This window comes from Anoplopoma fimbria, chromosome 12, assembly GCF_027596085.1.
Source record: "Anoplopoma fimbria isolate UVic2021 breed Golden Eagle Sablefish chromosome 12, Afim_UVic_2022, whole genome shotgun sequence".
NCBI lineage: Eukaryota > Metazoa > Chordata > Actinopteri > Perciformes > Anoplopomatidae > Anoplopoma > Anoplopoma fimbria.
Genome location: NC_072460.1, coordinates 23580429 through 23602422, shown reverse-complemented (window position 1 = coordinate 23602422; position 21994 = coordinate 23580429). Strand labels below are relative to the sequence as shown.

The 21994-nt window shown below is 38.4% G+C and overlaps 2 protein-coding genes across 2 annotated transcripts; both read left to right on the top strand.

Annotated features, from left to right (window-relative positions):
- Positions 1-3289: 3289 nt before the first annotated feature.
- On the top strand, positions 3290-14443 carry LOC129100266 (MAP kinase-activated protein kinase 2-like). Its single transcript, XM_054609858.1, is given in 11 exon segments — positions 3290-3346; positions 3348-3530; positions 6923-7062; positions 8491-8555; positions 10491-10570; positions 11462-11588; positions 12849-12924; positions 13078-13202; positions 13736-13821; positions 13955-14035; positions 14303-14443. Coding segments are annotated over 11 exon segments (1161 nt in total).
- Positions 14444-16798: 2355 nt separating this feature from the next.
- fmodb (fibromodulin b) lies at positions 16799-21925 on the top strand. Its single transcript, XM_054609788.1, has 2 exons — positions 16799-17687; positions 21017-21925. Exons 1-2 carry the CDS (start codon positions 16799-16801, stop codon positions 21166-21168), a joined length of 1041 nt encoding a protein of 346 aa, XP_054465763.1. The 3' UTR covers positions 21169-21925.
- Positions 21926-21994: the final 69 nt, after the last annotated feature.

The window sequence follows — 21994 nt, the reverse complement described above, 5'->3', positions numbered from 1 at the left end:
GTTTTCTAAACACACAACTTTCAAAATTGGCCACACCTCCCTGGAAAAGGTGGTCGAGTGAGCTAAAGTGCAAATGGCTAGGAGTGACTGGGAGTGACTTTATTGGACTGGGAGTGACTTGATTTATTCCCTTTACAGACCATAAAGAAGGGAATGCTTTAGGGCGGGGCTACTGTGATTGACTGGTTGCTGCAGCTACCAGAGACATACACGGCGTCTCTACATCGCTCTGCATTCTAAATCTGGTAACTTTGTTTATTGGTTGCAAGAAAGCCAAGATGGTGACGGCCAAATCGTTAAGCTCAAGGCTTAATAATAGTCCACAAACTAATGGGTGAAGCATGATGACAACATCCACTTCTTATATACAGACTATGGTATGAGGAATTAGCATGTCTCAATTGAATGCATATTGCAAGCAACAGTTTGTACTTTGGAAGGGCAGCTGCAGTATGTACTAAAAATGAAAATAAAAAGTATGCGATTTGGAACTCAGCTATATTTTGTGTATACAGTGCTGTTATGTAAATACTTTTCCCCCTTGGCTTACATGGGGAAAAAGACGTCTGTTAATAAGCAGATATTTTATTTTTAAGGTACATAAACTTCCCTATGCGAACACTTGAATAGCCTTTAGAACTCCTTGTTGTAGCTGCACACTGTTTAGTTTTTTTTGCAGGCTAATCCATTATTTGCAGCTTCATCCATATCATCACTTGCCAAACCGACACCAGACATTACGAAACCTTTTTTTAAATAGTTTTTTGGCAGGAATTGTCACAGTTGTGTACAAATGTGGGGTTCTATGGTCTTGTGTGAATATAAAATGTATGTTTCTATCATTCAATTGGAAATCAAAACGAATGGTATATTCCATTAAATAAAAAGCTTTTTTTTATTTATTTAGAATCATTATTTAATTTTATGTGAATAAACCTCAAAATAAATTATCAAAGAAATCACGGTTTGGTCCTTAACAGTAAAAAAAACAAAAACATTTCAAATGCAAAAGACAAAACGAGGTCTCAACAAGTCTCCTTCTTCAAGGATATTTTATTGCCACTCTTGACTGGTTCAAGCAGTCCTTTCTGCCTTTGCACACCAAGAGAGAACTCCTTAAATGACAAAGCACTCTTCACAGATATTTGATTTTAAATCTTTTGATGAGCATATGTTTCGTGAGTCCAACCATTTATTGGTCATCGTTGACATTATCCGCGGCATATTCTATCATGTGTCTTATATCCAGTTCATTATTTTCCAGATGTACGTATATCGAAGGGGCTTGCTGTTTCATTAATGTCTTAATAAAACTGAAGTAACTTGGACTGCACACCATCAGAAACAGAGAGCTATCTCACGCTCACACTGGAAACACTTTTTTTTTTTCAAAACATCAAGCAGTCTTTTGGTCCTGAAAACATTTATTCAATTATCTCAGCTTGCATCTCCTGTCCAGATGAAAATTGTCAGTGCTGAATTTTGTTTCCTGTCCAACCCTGTTTATGCGTAAGAATGCCCTACTTTAAGGTAACCTGACTTAGGGCAAGTTGTTTGTTGTTTATGGAAATATAAGCCATCGTGTATAAAGTTTTATTCAATGTAAAAAAACAGTAATAAACAGCTGAACCCGCCCAGGATTTCAAATATGGGAGAGTTACACAGGTGAAACAAGCATACTGAAAAGTAACAAAGTACTTTTAATAAAGTAGTGTTCTTAAGTAAAATTGTAAGGAGCTTGTACTTCTCTTGAGTATTTCCAGAAAAGAGAAATAAACTATTTAGAACATGAACTGTGTGCAGACGTTCTTTGTTCCCTTCTTTTTTTACTCTTTTCTTTAATTGAAATAATGTACGTTTAAATGACTCTACTTCTCTCTTGATTTATTCCCTCAGTAAACATTGTAAACATGAGTTTATGGTCTCAATCTCTAGTTTCTAGTCTTCTTCAATACAGCATGATGTTCATTTAGTAAATTATGGTTCAGTTTAGAGTCAAATAGAACAGGTATGCTTTAGGGCGGGGCTACTGTGATTGACAGGTTGCGGACGTTAGCACACAACAACTGTACACATAAAAATGGCCGCCCCTCTGACCATCCTGCTCCATTGATTTGATTGGGAATGCCTGTTCTACTCCTCTTCTATGTCTATACACTTAAATGTGGAGGGACCGAAGAAGTTGTTGATGTTATTTACTAATAAAATGTGGGCCGAGGGAAGAATGGCATATGCCATGTTAGGGTTGATGATCGAGTTATTATGGGAATCCGACCTATGGGAATATGTCTGAAATGGATAAGGGACTTTATGAGGAGAAGATCCATCCAGGTTAAAAAAGGGTCAGAACTGTCAAGTGAACTTGTTATCATTCCTATATACGTATGGCAGGACGGTTAGAGCAGCAGCCATTGTTGTGTGGAGCAGGCTGGCAGGCTGACTAGCCTATAAATTAAAGTGATTTATGGCGAGTCACAGGCCCAATCCCAACCTCCACACTCACAGACTCCCATAAAATCCGTGAGGGTTTATGACTTTCCCACTGTCAGATCTTTGAGTGTTGAGGGCTCTCTTTCGCAGAGATTTGAGCCATTTATGAACACTTTCCATAAGTCCATATTTCTGTAGACTTTGCACAAGGGAATTAGCCACAATTCATAGCAACACGGGGTTACCAGTGGAAGTCATGCCTTAAAGGGGAACCCTACCTCCTCTGCCCTGCAGGGGTCGCTGTTGAACCCCTTTAAACTGTTTCAACAGGTTTATTTCCTAAAAAAAGAGAGAAAAATATTTTATAAATTATAATTAGATTTGGTAATTACTTTATTTACAACCAATTAGCCTACACATTTTTCTTTATAATTTGATGTCCTTCCTGAATTCAAAACTAAAAAAAACATAGAGAGGTGGAGCAACCCCCTGTGCCTCCTTCTGATAGGGGGGTGAGGTGGTGGTGGTGGTGTCCCCCATACTCTCCTTTTATTGAGATGCTGCTTTCAAGTCCAACTTTTCAGCCCGGAAGTTTGGTCGTTTCATTTATCCCGTGATTGATTAATTGTATTCATTAAGTGATTTTGCACCGGGACAAGTTGTCCTGGCAGCCTGTCAGGAATCCTGGGACTGGAGGAACAGCTGTCCCGGCTAGTGGTGGGTTAATGTCACACAAGGACAACATGAGCTGTGTGTTACAACAACACAGTTAACCACACACTTTTTCTTGCAGTGAGCAGACGCTGAAACGCACCTGTCGGACGGGTTGGTATCACTCATGGGTCGCCGGTAGTCGAGCATGTCGAATCAGCTCCAGCCGGCTCTTGTGGGCCAACAGCAGCAGCAGCAGCAGCAGCCCCAATCTGAAATCTGCTGCTTTCCCACAGTGTTTCGTGAAACCTTTTAGCAGCCCTCTTCAGATCAAAAGGAATGTAATAACAGACGATTACAAAGTAACAAGTCAGGTGCTCGGGATGGGGATAAATGGCAGAGTGCTGGAAATATTCCACAGAGAGAGTGGAGAAAAGTATGCACTGAAGGTACTGTTCTCTCAATCCTGTTACTGAATACATCATTTCAAATTGATGAAAATTGTTTTTTTTTATTGTGGCTATTTAATACAAATATGAAGTTGCTCCTGAAGGCTTGCCATCGGTGTGGACTGGATGTTGCATGAATGTTAGTTAGAGTCTGATGGTGGCACCTTGCATGGTAGCCTGTCATCAGTGTGTGAATGGGTGAATGATATGTAATATACTACTGACTGTAAGTCGCTTTGGATAAAAGCGTCTGCTAAATGACTGCAATGTAATGTAATGTAATGTAATGAAGTCCATTGACCTCGTCTTATATAGATGGAGAGTTTAACACCTTCATCATTATGATTTAGTATCTGCTAGTAGCCTAAAGATAGCAGAACATTTCTTTATTTACTAGATAAACTCCAGCATTGTTACAGAGATATTTTATATATATTGATATATTTTATTTATCATACGTGTCTGAGTTAATTCAGATGGATGTTTTTGTATGTTGCTCTCATGATATGAGTACATCTTTGACATCTGAACCAGTCATATCATCTTGGCAAGTGCAATGACTTTTGCGTAGTCTTGCACATTACGCGGACACTAAAATAACTTCATGCATGTCTTAATAACACGTAGTCCTCCTATACAATAATGTTTATGTGTTGTCAGTGACTTTATATGGAAAGATGAAGCTCTGAGAGGGATTTTTGAGTATATTTTGTTACTTTTACCGTCAAGGTCATTGGTGTGGAATAGATCATAAAGACTTGGATATAATCTACATTTACATTTTTGGGGAATTACATAACAGCATTGTGCATTTAATCAAATGAATACACCCTCACGTAAACACAATATTTCCAGTAATTCCAGGAGCCTTGTGTTCCTTGTTATCTATATTTCCTCTGATTAGATCTGACTTTTCCAGAAAACCGCTGAAACTTGTTTTTCCTTATTTGTGCGTATCAAACCGGATCAAAGCCTGGCTCCTTGCTGTCTATCATGAAATGAGGTTGTCTGTCCTTTCTCAGCTTCTCAGTCACAGAAAGTGTATTCAAGGCCATGCTCTGGATGCGTCACGTCAAGTTAACAGAAGAGAACTTTGATCTTGGACTTTGAGAAAATTTGCTTCTAATACAATGGTTTAGTATGTCTCACCTTCTGAAGCACAGTTTCATCCAGTAGGGAGTGATCAATAAATATGTCATTGCACTGCATTCCTCTGGATGCAGACACTAAAGATGAAACACCGAGGCAATGCTACTCCTGCTATAGAGTACCTGCTGTGTACATCTGGATTTAAAGGCCATGTAATGTTCGTTGGCATTAGATGTGAGTTATAGATGTTTGTTCTCATGGGAACTCATAATTTTAGGGCTTTGTACCTGACGTATGGCTTTTTGAGGGTCTAATTTATGTTCCACTCCAGTAAATTATAGATATTGTCCAGCAGCTCTGGCTTCTCTGGCCTATGTTGAAGTGTCTGTTTTGAGAGAGGGGGAGGGGGGAACATGCCTGTGTCTAAAAGTAGCTTGATGCGAGAGGCCTGAGATAGCTGAGTGATTATGACGTCCGGTGAGGAGCGGCAGGACGAGGTGTCATGCAGACAGAACATGCTCAGCTTTCATTACGCAATGAAGGAGTTTTGAGACGAGTAAACAAGATGGAGAAACTAGCAAATGTCCAATCCTTTCACTGACCTTTGTTTTAAACAAGTATGTGATTATTCTTTGCAGAGCCTCATATTTGTGTAAACTTCCATTGCTTATTGCTTATTTACTTCCTAAATGCTACACACTGTTCCTTTAAAGAAAACCTTCTTACTAATATTTTAACATATTTAAATCCCCCTAAATGCTGCACGCTGTTACTTTAAAGAACACATATTTATTAATATTGTATCCGATTTAAATCCCCCTAAATGCTGCAAACTGTTCCTTTAAAGATACCTTCTTATTAATATTGTATCCTATTTAAATCCCACTAAATGCTGCACCCTGCTCCTTCAAAGGAAACATACATATCAATATTGTATCATATTTAAATCCCACTAAATGCTGAACACTGGACAGAGAAGAAGCACCAGTGACCCAAGCATAAACATGTAGTTAACCATCTAATTACAGATGTAATCCTAATCTGAACCTTTGAACATGGATAAACCATGATCCTCCACACGACCATCCTCTTAGATCATTGCACTAACATCTCTGAGGTCTTGTGAAAGGAGTGCATCTTCGTATGGGAGCTGGTGATATACGTTTGTCAGACAGACTCATCCACTCAAGGAAATGCACCGCAGTAAATCACACATTGAGGTACTGAAAGTCCGATAAAGAAGATTGTAAATCTGACATCCTACACATTTCATGTCATGAAAATAGCACAGAAGAATGCGACTGAAATTCAGAACACTTGTGAAACACTTATCATTATTCACAGAGAAATGTGTGAAGCCGATACAACATAAAAATTCCCTTATATTTAAGTGCCCTGAAACGTTATGTATGCACTCCTTAACCCATACCAACCAAGCAGTACACAGAGCGGTAGTGAGAGTAAAGCTACAATGAATCTTTATTTCATTCATTTTATTTTCATTATATTATTATTTTCTCGATTAAAGGCAGGGTAGGTAATCTTCTTCAAAAACATTTTTTATCGTTTTGTTGACTTCTCATTATATCTTGACCGCAAACAATGAATCAAATGCTTTGACCCATAAAAAGCAATGGTTGTTGTTTACTTTAATAATGATCATTTTGGGGGTAGTGGCTTTACAGGGAGGGCTGTCAGTTTTGACAACTCAGAGACGTACTTACAAGTCTTAGCAACTTTTGGAGCTAGTGCTGCTGGCTGCTTTCATTGGAGAAGAGTTTGCAACACTTGTATGTGTTTTTCGACTGGATAATTTTAAAAATCTATCTTACTCTTGCTAGTTTCTCAAGATTACCAACCCTGCCTTTAATTGTTTTCTCTCCACCTGCAGAAAAATACCTTATTTTGTCCCATAACCAATAATCAGTTTACCCTCATTTATGACAAAAAAGGATAAAAACAAGCAAATGTTGTACATTTCTGCTTAAAAAACGACAAATTGCTAATCAAAATAGTTGCAGATTAATGTTCTGTCATTCACATTCCGTCAATTAATTGACAAAGCGTCTCTATTTGCAACTGAGCCAAAGCCTTCCTGCAGTAACATTTATCTTCACAGGGTAAATCCCTCAGCCTCAAATTAGCTTTTAGAACATATACTTAGAATGGTATTTCCTTTTGCAAAATTCAAACAAAAAATATATGACCTTATTAAACCAAGAGAACGTTCACCTGTCTGTGCTTGAAAGTAATACATCGTCACGCTTTGTGATTTGTTCTTTCCTCTGCTTCGTGTGTTTCAGATGCTGCAGGATTGTCCAGATGCCAGACGGGAGGTGGAGCTCCACTGGAGGGTGTCACCTTGCCCCCACATTGTACCCATCATGGATGTCTATGAGAATCTTTACCAGGGCAGGAAGTGCCTCCTCATCGTGATGGAGTGGTGTGTTCTCCTGCATGCACACACACACAAATCCAGAGCTAATACTGTATGTATTAGATATTAGACATATATGGGGCGGCTGTGTCCTTGGGCAAGACACTTAACCCCAAGTTGCTCCTGAAGGCTTGCCATCGGTGTGGACTGGATGTTGCATGAATGTTAGTTAGAGTCTGATGGTGGCACCTTGCATGGTAGCCTGTCATCAGTGTGTGAATGGGTGAATGATATTATTATATTCCTTTATTGATCCCCATGGGGGAAATTCAAGTGTTGCAGCAGCTCAACTACACAGACAGACAATAAATACACATACTATACAACTACACAGACAATAAATACAATAAATACACATACTATACAACTACACAGACACAGACAATAAATACACATACTATACAACTACACAGACAATAAATACACATACTATACAACTACACAGACAATAAATACACATACTATACAACTACACAGACACAGACAATAAATACACATACTATACAACTACACAGACACAGACAATAAATACACATACTATACAACTACACAGACAATAAATACACATACTATACAACTACACAGACACAGACAATAAACACGTATATGTAATAAATATGTAATGTACTACTGATTGTAAGTCGCTTTGGATGAAAGCGTCTGCTAAATGACTGTAATGTAATAATGTAATGTAATGTATGTGTGGTCCTAAAACATAATTGCATAATGTGAGCTTTATCCATGCACACTAACTGAGTTGAGCAGTTTCCAAAACGCCTCGAGGCACACACTAATAAAAAGCAGGCGGCTTTGTCTGAAAACACAATGAGGCAGGTGTCCACTTGAGCTCCATCCAGCTCATGTGTTACAAAAGAATAGAATACGTTCTCAAAGCTGCATAGGACATGATTGATGTGGTGTTATAATTCAAGCCTGCCTGTGAACAATAAAAGTGACTAATAATGGCTGCGTGTTTAGTGCGTAATGCTTCCAGCTGTTTCAGATTTTGGTCGAGAGCTTTTTACTGTACCTAAAGAACGAATTGGCAGTTTATTTGCAATGATTTCAGCTTAACAGTGTTTTTTTGAAAAATGATTTTTTTTTGGCAAGTGAAGGATCCTAAACCTAAGCAAATTATTCCGCTCTGAAATGAAGAAAAATGACACAATAATTCAATACGTAAGCGCCCGAGTTCAGGCAAAGAATAAGGTGAATACAGTCTATCCCACGACGTACAAAATAACGTATGATCACGCCACTTTGGAGGAAGCCAATCAATCTTTACCATGAGTCCATGAGAAAAGATCTACAAAGTCCTCATTTTAACCATTTGAAGGACTGAAAAAAACCTTTACGGTCAAATAATGGATATGCCCTAATGCCTTTACAGATTCATTACACTGTATTTATGTTCATTTTTCTTTTTGTTTTCAGTATGGATGGAGATGAACTATTCAGTCACATCCAAGACAGAGGGAATCATGCATTTACAGAAAGAGGTAAATGGATCATCATTTCTCAAGCAAGTCAAAGTTACAATCCTTAAGATTTCTGTCCTGGTTGCTTACAGTTGGTAACTGGAGTTTGTTACTACAGGTCCCAGGATTATTGGGGCAGTCAGTAATTGGCCTTTTTTACTTTCACGACATGATTCGATGTATTGCTTTTCCACTCAACAGCAAACAGTAAAAGGAGAGTGTCACCTTGCTTAGCAGTTTGAGGTGTGCAGCCTGTAATGGCTCTGTGTGGCTGCTCCTGCTTTTTCATTACTCCCTGTAATAGTTTTAAACAGATCTGCCAGCGAAAAAACTCAAAATTACTCAACAGTTATGTTAAGTAGTGTTTTATATGACGGCGTCACAATAAAAGTAATCTGTGTTTTGCAAGTTGAATGATTTTAATTTGAAGGAGCGATTTGCAGCTTTGGATACAGCTGCTAGAGAGTGAATAATACACAGTGCAGCTGTTATCAGTGAGGTATAATCACTAGAACTGAAACTGTAAGTTGATGAGTAAATGAATAAGCAGCACCTCTTTTAACAATCAATTAATAGTTTCAGTTGTGGCAAACATTTTTTTTCATTCTAGCTGCTTAAATGTGAGGATTTTGTTTTGTTATTTGTGGTATTTAATTTAATATTTTAGTTTGGTATCTTTGGACTTTTATAGATCACCTTGGGCTCTGGAAAATCATTAGCATTTTTCACAATTTATTTGATGAATTGGATGATCAAGATTAAGTAACAATAGTTGGTTGCGACCCTAAACAATACAGTAACACTGGAATTCATTCATGCCTTGTTTCCTGGGAAGGCAACTCCTGCTACTAAAAAAAACCAACAACTACTCTTTGAGCGGTAATTACAGAATGTAAATACAAAACTGCTGGTGTTAATGAAAAAAATACCAGTGTCATGAACCAAGTCATGGTTCAGAAAAAAGGACTGCTCAGTTTAAAGGTGGACAAGAGTTTTGATGGAAATGTATTAGGTTAGACACCCTCTAACCAGTAAAAATGATTATTAGGTGTCACTCAATTAGTACATTCACACCCTCACAGACCTGAGCAGAGACAGATTAACTGAAAACAGCCGTATGGGTTTTAATAATAATAATAATAATTAAGCCTTTATTAGTCCCACAATGGGGAAATTATTTCTCTGCATTTAACCCATCCCGGAGGAGCAGTGGGCTGCAATGAAGCGCCCGGGGAGCAACTTGGGGTTAGGTGTCTTGCTCAAGGACACCTCGGCATGTTGCCGGTAGAGGGGTTTGAACCACCAACCTTGTGGTTACGGGACAAGCGCTCTACCTCATGTGCCACAGCCGCCCTTTTGAGAGGCTTTAAAAGTTATTTGAAAATGATTTAAACATTTGATTGTTAATCATATCAATAAAACAACAGGGGTGTACGAGAGTGCCAGGGTGTGTGGAAAATATGGAAACATGTTGTATGCATTAAAAAGAAAAAAGAAAAAGACGTGGGAATTTTCAGACCTAATCCTGTTTAATTGGGCATCTAAAACAAAAAGTTCAAACTGTCAATTCATAGCAGGTTTTCAACAAATCTTATTCCTTTCGTCACCTGAATGGCTAAGACCCAATTTTTGTCAGCAACTGGCTCACAGTTCAGCAAAAAAGGAGGGAGAATACTAAAAAGTTTGGAGTCCAAAAATGAAAACAATTATCAAATAATCCTATTTACAAAACGTATTAATAAAATGTGAACAATCAGCAACATCAGTAGTGTATCAGAGTGCATCCTGGGATGTTGAATGCTAAAAGAAAAAAGAAAAACAAAGAAACCAAATTCAGGTGAAAATCTAACAGATTTTAACTTCGACAATCTAAAAATATGCTGCTGAATGTATAATTGAATCTGCATCTTTCTGTTTTACCTCCGTCGTGTTCATGTCAGCTCTCTTTTTACTCAGAGGCCTCTGACATCATGAAGAGTATCGGAGAAGCCATACATTTCTTGCATTCCATCAACATCGCTCACAGAGACATCAAGGTAATAGTGTTTATGTTTGTAGACAGAACTTGTAACATGAAATAATTCTTAACTTAATAAAAGCTGTGGGTTTCTTGTTATTGTGGTTTTATGCTGCTGACTATATTATATCCTGTCAAAGAACCCATATTTAAGGCCAAGTGGAACAACCAGCAGTAAGTAAAGACCTCTCAGCTGAAGTAAGCAGACTGGACAGCCCATAATGACAAACCCACAATGTTTCCATGAACCCGTCCAACACTGGAAGCTTTTCCTTCACAATTTTTTATTTGTTTATCTTGATTTGGGCACAGAGCTCCATTTTATTTTTATTTTTTATTTTTTTTGCTGTACACTCTAAATAAAGGTGCTAACTAGAACCATATAGGGTTCTTTGACTTGTACTCATAGGATATGTCTTTTTTTTCAGAGGGTTCTACCTAGAACTCAACATAAAGGGTTATACCTAGAACCAGCTGTGAAAGTTTCCATCCAGAACCTCCTGTGAGAGGTTCTACAGAGAAACCTTGTCTGGTGTTAAAGTTCCATTCAGAACCCTCTCTGGAGGTTCTATCCATTCCACCCTTTAACAGTGCTAACAAGGGCTTTTCTACCCAGAACCCTTTATGTCCCAAGGGTTACATCTAGAACCCATGCAGGTATTTCTATTGAAATCCTTTCACATTCTAAGTGAGAGGTTCTACAGAGAAACCTTGTCTGGTGTTAAAGTTCCATTCAGAACCCTCTCTGGAGGTTCTATCCATTCCACCCTTTAACAGTGCTAACAAGGACTTATTTGTAGTACCGTTTCTTACTGTGAGAAGACATGGAGACATGTGCATTTAAATGTGCTATTTATTGTATTTCTATTTTTCTTTTTCTCGTGGTTGATAACCATGAATCCTCTTTCAGCCAGAGAACCTGCTGTACACCTCCAAAAGGACAGACGCCCTCCTCAAGCTGACGGACTTTGGGTTCGCCAAAGAAATCACCACCTTAAACTCATTAGCTACACCTTGTTTTACCCCCTACTATGTTGGTAAGACGCCGCAACATGTGACATATGAAAGTAACTTCATTAGGTTGAAGATCCACTATAGGATTAGTACATGCAGAAAAAACAGACAGTTGTTTCGATTAATGTCTCAGTAGCCGTGTTCCCAATCACAAACCTTCATGCACATTTTGAAGTATCGCATAAGAAAAGCTGTATGGAAACTGAAAAATTTGATAAAACGTACTTTATTGCAAAAATAAAGTTTCTAGGCTTGTGGTCGTTTCTGCTTTTGTCAAAATAGAGTTATGGGTTACAAATTAGTTATTGAACGCATTTTCCTAATAAATTCTGTCGTATCAAAAACTTAACTCACATTTCTGATCAGCTGTTTCTGCTGTCAGATAAATATTTTATTGTCTTTGTCGCAACAAAAAAAGAAAACATGGCCAATAGTAGCTGACATGAAAGAACAATTAAAACTTACCCAATTGAAACCAATTCTTCTTTGGGAAATGGTTCCAATTGTTCTTCGGGAATTTGTTTCAATTGGGTAAGTTTTCCGAATTGAAACCAATTCCCGAAGACCTCTGTCCACTTTTCTGTTGTAGATGATTAGACAGCCAAGCCAACTTCTTTTGTTTCCAGTTCACAAACTCTATTTCTTCTTCTTCTCTCTTTACTGTTGGATTACAGCCATGGGTAGCCTACAGCGCCAACTTCTGACTAAAGTACATTGAGTTTGTTTGCTCCAAACTAGTTTATAGAAAGCGCATAATTTGCATTTCTTTTATTGCCACAATACAAAAGTTCCCAAATGTTTTTGCGTTGAATGGAAACACTGCTATAGAGTATATAGTTCCTGTTAGATGAAGCCTTCTGATGTCAGTGACAGCCATAAAATCAACTGTGCCGGCAGGATAATCACATTTCTTTGTTAGCGAAACAAAAAAAAGTGCCTTACATGTCTTCAGACAGCACATAACATACTGTTTTGTTTAATTATTATGAATGAAATAAGATTTTTAAAATTTTCCGCATGTGCTTTTTGAAACATAACAGCCTCTTTGTTGTGTGGTTTTCCCCTTGGGGGTTGGGGGATTTAATGGTTTGGCTTCCTATGGAAAGTACTGAGATGCGGGTTATGATAAGTTACATCCTGCTTTTAAAGAACCCTGTATACACCACTTTAATGACCAGTTTTATTTTTGTGCAGTGTTTTTTATGTAGAACTATCAAAGGCATTAAATGTGAAACAGAAGTGTTTCCTCCATTTTAAAGCTTTTCTCTTCACACTGTGCACAGCTCCAGAAGTTCTCGGTCCAGAGAAGTATGACAGATCGTGTGACATGTGGTCTCTGGGCGTCATTATGTATATTCTGTAAGTCAATAAGTATGATTTTTTTGTCGTGATTTGACTATTTTCATCTTGCAATCACACTTTTTTCACTTTGAAGTTTTTTGAATTTGTTGTTGCTTCTAATTATATGATCAATCTTGTCATCTTGTCATTTTTTTTTGGTCATACACACAGACTTTGTGGATATCCTCCCTTTTTCTCAAATCATGGTCTGGCAATATCCCCAGGAATGAAGAGACGGATCCGTAATGGACAATATGAGTTCCCCAACGCAGAGTGGTGTGATGTGTCTGAGGAAGGTGGGAGGGGCCGAAAAAATGAAATTTAAGCTTTATGGGATTGCAAATTTTTCATGCTAAACACTCCGATTCTGATTTACTCTCCATGCATGCTCATCTGCTTCAATTAAGCATTTCTCCTGCAAAGACACACCATACTTTTTCTTTTTTTTAACATTTACAAGCACTTTATCTTCTTCCAAACGTGGTAAAACTATTTTTTTAACATGTGATGTTTGGTCTCGACATGATAAACAGTACACTTTCAGTAACTCAGTGGCAAAGCAATAACAGATCTTTTTCATTTTCCTCTTAAATTGTTTCTGGATTTAATGAATTATACGGTACATAACAAAGGCATTCAGATTTCTTTATATTTAACTGTCATGTAAATGAGGTAATAGGAATTGAGACTGCTGACAATTGGAAAATTGGTCCCACATAATTGCAGTTACTGCGTGACATGTAAGTGAGAGAAACACATATGATCGTTTAATGATGATGATGATGATGATGATGATGATGATGATGATGATGATGACTTCCTGTTCCAGCCAAACAGCTAATCTGCCACTTACTGAAAACCGAGCCCACACAGAGAATGAACATCACAGAGTTCATAAACCATCCCTGGATTAATGTGAGCAGCCGCCCTAAGGCTTGAATCTGTTCGCCGCTTTTGAGAGATGTTTTTTGAGAGATGTTTTTTGAGAGATGTTTTTTGAGAGATGTTTTTTGGTGGAGACTTATCCAATGTTCTCTCACCAATGCAGCAGACTGTGGAGGTCCCACGAACGCCTCTTCACACCAGCCGCGTGCTGCACGAGGAGCAAGATGTCTGGGAGAAGGTTAAGGTAAGTTCAGGTGCTCACTTTATTGCTGCCTCTTTAGACGCACAGAAGCAGATCTTGATTTGTTCTCGTCTTCTGAAAAATCAGGAGTGGGTTGAGGGTGTTTGTTTGATAGTATTCTTAATTTCATGCTCATATTTTATACCCGATTGAGTCGCCACACCATGAAATCCATTTAGTTTTAACTTTAAACTGGATGTGCCTTTTTTGCATTCTGTTATTCCTCCCGGTTGTGTTTGATAAAAATGATATTGTTATTTTTATTATCAGGAGGAAATGACAAACGCCCTGCAAACGATGAGAGTGGACTATGATCAAATTAAAATCAAAACCATTGATGACTCAACTAATCCTCTACTCTTGAAGAGAAGAAAGAAAAGTAAAAACTCAGCCACACAACTTCCAGGCTAGTGTTATAAAGACTGTTAAAGAGGTGTTCAGTTTCACACAAATACATGCATAAGATTTAATTGGGAAAATAAGCTTTGAAGGAGGGCTTTAGGGATATTTTGCATTGCCAAGTGGCTCTAATACCTTCACAGTATATTTTTAGGAGTTTTTATTTCTTTCTGTTTACCTCAAATTATGTGATTTTAAAACTTGAAAAGCACCTTCAAGAATTGTTTATCAATGTGCTTTGAGGACTTTTGAACCCTTTTTATGCATTGAAAAGTATTCTTTCTTTTTATTTACAGCACAGTTTATTTTTCGCCCTTTTTTTGTTGCCAAATTGTGTTTTTTCTCATTTATTTTTGAAGGTTGTCCTTGGACATTTTTTAACAATAATAACAGGCCTCAAGGTACAAAAGGTAGAGAATCGCTGCCCTGTTTGTGTTAAGCACCAGTATTTTTATTTAAGATTGGATACACAAACTTGAGAGATCAGCAAACTCTGATCTTCTAATTTTTCAAGAATTCCCTAGCAGCAAATACACAAATATGTTTTAAAGTATCATATATTTTTTCTTAATACAGTCCACCACATTTGTAGTCTTTAGAGAAATCCATTCCTGACAAGAAATAGTTTTGGTTTTACCTTATGCTGGAGCTCACAATAGCCGAATTCCTCAGAGATTAACTTCTATTGTGTGTATTCATATAATTGGGATTATGAAGGCTTTTCAGACGCCCACACAGAATGTTTTGAATTAAACATGTTGCTCTAATTACAAGACAATACTTCCAACTTTTGCATCCTGTTTTTAATTCAGACTGTCTTTGTGGTTGATTCATAGACACACACACAAACACACACACACACACACACACACACACACACACACACACACACACACACACACACACACACACACACACACACACACACACACAAACACACACACAGACTGAAAAGAAGCTGTTCTGCCAGAAAAATTAAATATGTATGCCTCTTGTATAAAGTGGATTATAGGGATATTTGAACATTGTTTGATCATAACCGAAGTTTTCAAAGGGACGTTGTTTTTCTGGAAACATTTTCATTTCCCATTCAATTACTGCTACTTTGGATACATTTGTTAGGAAGGATACGGTGCCACAGTTATAACACAATGACAGGTCTGGCTTCTTAAATATAGGATCATGTAAAATGACTTGTGAAAAAATAATTACTATCCACTGATTTTGATTAAGGTTTGTTTTTGGGCCAAAGATTGTTGTGATGTAACTGAAAGCCTGCCAAGTCATTTGTGCAAAACAGTCCCATCTGTGTTTCCTAAGGTCCACTTGTGTCATGTAATTATTTGGTAATAAAGGTCTATTACGTGCCGACTGAAAGTTGTGCTGAACCGCTATTTTACAAATCAGCAGGTCCTCTTTTAATTCCCAAGAGTGGCCGTAGAAGCAGATGAAGTACTTGAAACTCTGCCTCCGATTTTCCTCCTCCAGTGGAGGACCCGAATGGTGAGGCCCATACATTCACAACAACCTGCAGGACGATTAATGGGGCTCTCCTGTCTGCAGGCGCCAGCACAAACATATGTGAACTTTCTCCACAGTTTGAACACTGTAATTGACAAAAGTATAGTGAGTACCTGAAGCAGACAGGAGCAGAGACAGAAGGAAAAACATGTTTAAGTAGGATGATTGTGGACAAATAATAGGGTTTGTCATACTTTGTGCATGTTCAAACATCCAGTGAATCATGGACAAAAGCATGCTGCAACTGAAGAGTTTGATTTTAACCAAACATACCACTAATTTCTATACCATACTCCCACCCCACCCACTCTTTCCATAACCTCCATGCTGCTGCAATAAACAGCAAGCCAGACCTATAGTGGTTGTCCTAATGATAAGGCATGACATGGTAAAAGAAAACAAGGCTGTTAAAAAGCAGATGTCTGCACCGGTTTACAGATGGGATTGATATTGTCATGGCGGGAGGTGATATGTTTTAGTGTAGGTTTTCCATACAAGCCCAACATGTATGTTGTCTAATGAGAGTGGGTGTCTGCAGCTACGTAGAGAACAGGGGGATATTTACTCTATACCAGCAACATTTTCTACTCAGTCTGAGGAAGAAACGACGTGAGGAAGGGAGGAGGCAGCCTGTCCGACCAACCAACCAAGCGGTAGGTACACTGTACCTACTGTACATTTAAAAAGTGGAGCAGAGAGAAGTAGATCTGTCTTAAATGGTGATTATTCAGTGTTAGTTATCAAACATTTCATATAATCAGCGTACTACAGATTAGTGTGTATACTAAATTTAACATGTAAACTTTAAATAACATTTTCTTCTTCCTGGGTTTTCCATCAGAGATCATGTGGACCGTGGTGCTTCTCCTCACTATGGGAACAGTGGATCTGAGCCTAAGCCTGCATAACAGCCAGTTCCAGTGGCTGTCCCATCTACGTGGGCGGCGGAGGCACGCCGGCTGGCGGTCTGAGGACGTGGATTGCCCCCTGGAGTGCGACTGCCCCTCAAGCTTCCCCACGGCTATGTACTGTAACAGCCGCAACCTCCAGCATGTCCCCTATGTCCCCTTGCACATTAAGTACATCTACCTGCAGCATAACCAGATCACAGGCATCCAGGATGGGGTGTTTGACAACGCCACGAACTTGGTCTGGGTGGTGCTGTTCCACAATCGGCTCACCTCGGAGAAGATCGGCAAGAACGTCTTCAGCAAGCTCCAGCACCTGGACCGGCTCCTCTTGGATCACAATGAGCTCACACGTGTTCCTCCCAACTTGCCAAAGTCAATCACAGACCTGCGACTTGGTCACAACAAGATCTCGAAAGTTCAATCCAGCTCGTTCGAGGGCATGGCCAACCTCGCCACCCTTCAGCTGCAAGGGAATGTCATAGAGGACGTTGGAGGTGTGTTCAAGGGACTGAAGTCTCTGACCATGCTGGATATGAGGAAAAACAGGCTGAGGAAAATCCCTGAGAACCTGCCTGAGAGGCTGCAGCAGCTCTACCTGGAGTTCAATAACATAGAGAGCGTGCAGGAGGGCTTCCTCACCATGAACCCCAAACTTCACTTTGTCCGTTTGGCTCATAACAAGCTGACAGACAAAGGACTTCCATCCAATGTCTTCAACATCAGCACGCTTGTTGAGCTTGACCTTTCTTTCAATAAACTGGAGAAGATCCCTGTTGTCAGTAGGAACCTGGAGAACCTTTACTTACATGCCAATAAGATCAAAGGTATGTACACTTCTCTCTTATTATAACATGTAATATAAATGTAAAAAACAGTGGGACACTTCTGTATCGCCACCAAAATGACCCTCCATTATTCAAACACTACTTGAACAGAAATGAAAATGATTGAATCCCTGAACAGATAAAGGTGTCTGCTAACAAGTGTTTTGAAAAGCAAGGCACATTTTTTTTCAAATGTCCAAGTAGAGCATTTCCCCGAAAGTTCTGCCTCCCCGGGACGGTTGGGACACTTTGTTCTAGAAAAAAAATAAAAAGAATTGAATTAAATTGCAGTCTAAATTGAACACCTTATACTTACAATGTCAATTGTTCATGCATTTCTTTGAAAAGATATATTTGTTTCATTTTCATAAATTACTGAGATATTGCATTTGGGAAAATATGGTTTCTGACACACACAGTGATTTCACGTTGGGTCTCATTCAATCAGGACAAGCATTTGTCTTCTTTTTGTTAATTTGTAACAAGATAGGAACTATAAACAATTCTGTATCATCGTCCCAGGGAGAGAAGACACATTCGGACTCATGTGATAGCTACCAACAAAAATTCAAACAGCTAATACGAGCATCAATTGATAAGAAAATAAGCCAAAAATGTACTTACACACTGTAGATTTCAAAACTCTTGATAAAATGTGAGGAATAGTGAGAAGGTCTCCACTTTGAAGTTGAAAGTGAAGAGGGTGTGGCTGAGTATGAGCATGAATGACATAGATGCTTTCTAACTTCTTAAAAAGAAACTGTTCAACTCTCCCCCCATCCCAACCAACCCCACCCCCCCTTACTGAATACTGTCAACTATCTCTTTTTTTTTCCCCTGACCTTTTCCACTAAAGTCATATACAAAAGAATCTGCTCAAGGCAAATCAGATTCGATGTGGTTGGTTGACACAGCAGAACACACACTCCTCACAAATCTTTAATGGCACAAATGTATGGAGAAAGTTTGAACTGAAGTTTAAATACAGTTTAAAATTAGGTCACAGTATAAACTTGACGAAAGAATCTGGTCTCATTTGCCTCGTTGCATTCTTTATAGAAAGCCATATTTAAGTGAAACCTACAGCGACTTAATGAACTCCAGTTGCTTGTGTGGTTTTGAATTGTTCAGACATACAGCAGCTCCACCATATTGTTTCCAGCGGTCCTATATATTATTTAGAAGCTCAACATTCTAAAACTTCATACATTTTCTGTCATCTCTATTTCTTAGAAAGCTCGATTTTTGCACTTTTGACCGCGCCCACTGCACATTAATGAACATGCAGCAAAGGGAAATCTTTAACCATTACATGACAGCAGAAGACTCTTTGAATTGATAACTTTTACCCTGACGTAGAGATTTTCCATAAACACTTTCTTCAGTATAAGTTCACAGACATTAAGAACTTTAAAAAATATAAAAGTAAAACTCCAATTCATAACTATATAGCATGGTTTGATAGGACCATTTGATGTGAAAAATTAGATTACTGGAGCAGCTAATCTCAAATGGGCTGTGACCTCAGAGAGCAATCTAGTGGACCGCAAAGGTATAGTCAAATGGTTAGATTTAACGTTTTTTTGTAATTTACAAAGCTAAATATGCTCAAGAATTCACATGAAGGAAAGCGTCAAACTATAGATCATCAGGATGAGGCCAGGCAGCAACTTTGAGGTCTGAAAAGTGAAGTAAATGAAGAAGTGCCTTTAACATCGGTCTCTCTTATGGCCATCAGGGGCGACGCCTCTGTCTATGAGAAAATTACACTACTTCTAACTTGATTTATTACCTTTCTAACTTGATTTATTACCTTGTAAACATTAGTTTATGGTCTCCATCACTAGTTTTAAGTCTTTTCCAAAAAAGCATGATATTCATTAAGTGAATTATGTTTTTTTGCTAATTTATTTGGGAATTTTATTTGGATGATCCCTACAATTTTTTTAACAATCAGAAAAAGGAGCTAAAGCCATGAGTACAGGAGTAGTCTCTCAACCTGCCCGACAATCGGAGAGGAATTCTGGTCCAGGGCGTTGGTCTGTATCAATATTCAGTCCAGAAGATCTGGTAATGTGAAAAACTTTCCTAACCGTCCGCAGCCACATTGGAACCGCTCCTATAATAACTAACATGTTTGATATTCACGTGTTAAGTCTGTATGATGACATCAGTTATTTCCAAGCGGGACCATAAAAGTAAATTAGAAAAACAAGCTGACCTTTCCAAGCAACAGTAATCGTTCTAGCCCTTGAGGCTAACGTTAGCTACTACTGTTGATAGATATTGAAACAGTCAGTACAAATCTCAGCTCCAGTTCTCTCCGAAGAGTAAAAAGTCTTGGTTGATCTCGTATTTCTATTTGAGTGAAAACAATGGAATATTTCTTATTATTGTTGATACATGCTTTTCAAGTTTTCAGAATTGTTTGCATAGTTTTTGTTTTTGTGTGTATGCAATGAAGAAAAACTTTAATACCGCATTTTTTACATGAATATCACCAAAACCACCAATTTCTGCAACAATACTGCAAATGTATAAACATCTATTTACATGGAAATCTTCAAGATCGCCATTCTAACTGAAAAAGGTTGAGAACCCCTGGCCTAAATGTGCCTAGATGTATTGTACTTATTTGCTTACATGTATTCAAATACCTGAAAAATTCACACAAATACATTTTAAGGTACCATATTTTATTTATTACAGTCCACCTCGTCTGTGTAATTAAATCCATTCCTGACAAGAAACAAAAATGGCTGTATTTTTTCAAGGGAACTTAAGATGAGCGAAAATACCTGTGCCAAGTTCTTGTTAACTTTTAGCACTAGAAAGCATCATAACTGGAAACATTTCAAACTGACATGAGATGTGCACGGCACAGGACAGGAGGCCTCTACATCGGGTGATTAAAATCGCCCAGAGCATCAAAGTTGACCCATCTACTGAGTATCAGTGATATTGGTGGAAGAGGTGCCTGCGCAGCGCCGAACAGATATTAAAAGACCCACACAGTCAGTTCACCCTGCTGCTGACTGAAAAGAGATACAGAAGCATCAGCCGCCATCCCACCAGACTTCAGAGCAGCTTTTTTCCTCAAGCTGTGAGACTCTTAAATCCATATAAAATAGCTTTTTTTGAGTGTTTTTCTTATGTTGCAATAACACAGCCCTGTGTTGCATAATGAAAGTAACATGAAACCTTGAACCTTTGAAATAAAAACAGTCAGAAGTTGACCTTAAGTTACAAAAGGTTTGGGAACCGGTGGACTTGAACATGTGGCCTCCCTTCATAACTCCGTCTCTCTTCTTTTTGTTCCTTTTTTGCAGAGTTCTCCCTGAGCAGCTTCTGCGGTTCAATCGACATGACAAACTTCTCCAGGCTGAGAATGCTGCGTTTGGATGCCAATGAGATCAGTGCCAAAGACATTCCTGCCGAGGCTGCCTACTGTTTGCGGCGTGTTGCCTTTATCGATGTGTAGCGCTGCCTGCTCTCTCGCTCTGATTTCTCTCAACTCATCCAGGGTGTCGCTCTATTTTTAACACCCCCTTTAGCTATATTTACCATACATTCATGTCACAGTCCACTCCATCAAAACACATTTGAGATAAGAGATAAGAGAGATAAGATAATCCTTTATTAGTCCCGCAGCGGGGAAATTTGCAATGATGTGTTGTGAAACTGTTATGAGAACAATCATTGTTATTCGGAATGATTAAACAGTTCCAGTATTAGTCAACAGGAAATACCAGAGCTGTATAATCACGTATCCAGATGAGCAATGGGGACAGGCTTAATCCTTTCCACAAACTAATTAGAATATCAGTTCTTGTGTCCTTGCAGAAATAATACTACGCATAAATATGTTGTAGCCGGTGACAACAAGCTCTGCTTGTGTCCTGTCTGGCAAAATATAACCTGTATAAAAAATCCTGTCCTCAACGTGAGAGCCAGTCTTTGCTTCCACCATGTGGCACAAGGTGATAAAACAGCAGGTTGAGCAGCCCTAATTCTCATTACCGTATTAATATTATGCAATGTCACATCATCAGTAAGAGAACTGTTTGACTGTTACTTTTATAGAATAATTTACCATGAACATTTAAAGCTGTGGGATCAAGTGTTTATAAAAGGTGAAATAACATGTTTTCTTCCTCAAATGAGCCTCTGAATTATTCAAAGATAATCTCATATTGGTTTCAAGACTGTGATAAATATATCTAATAACTGCTGTTGTAATTTTTATTATCAAAGACCTTTTATGGTGTACTTTTTGAGCCGACGTGTACTGCTATGTTTATCAACAT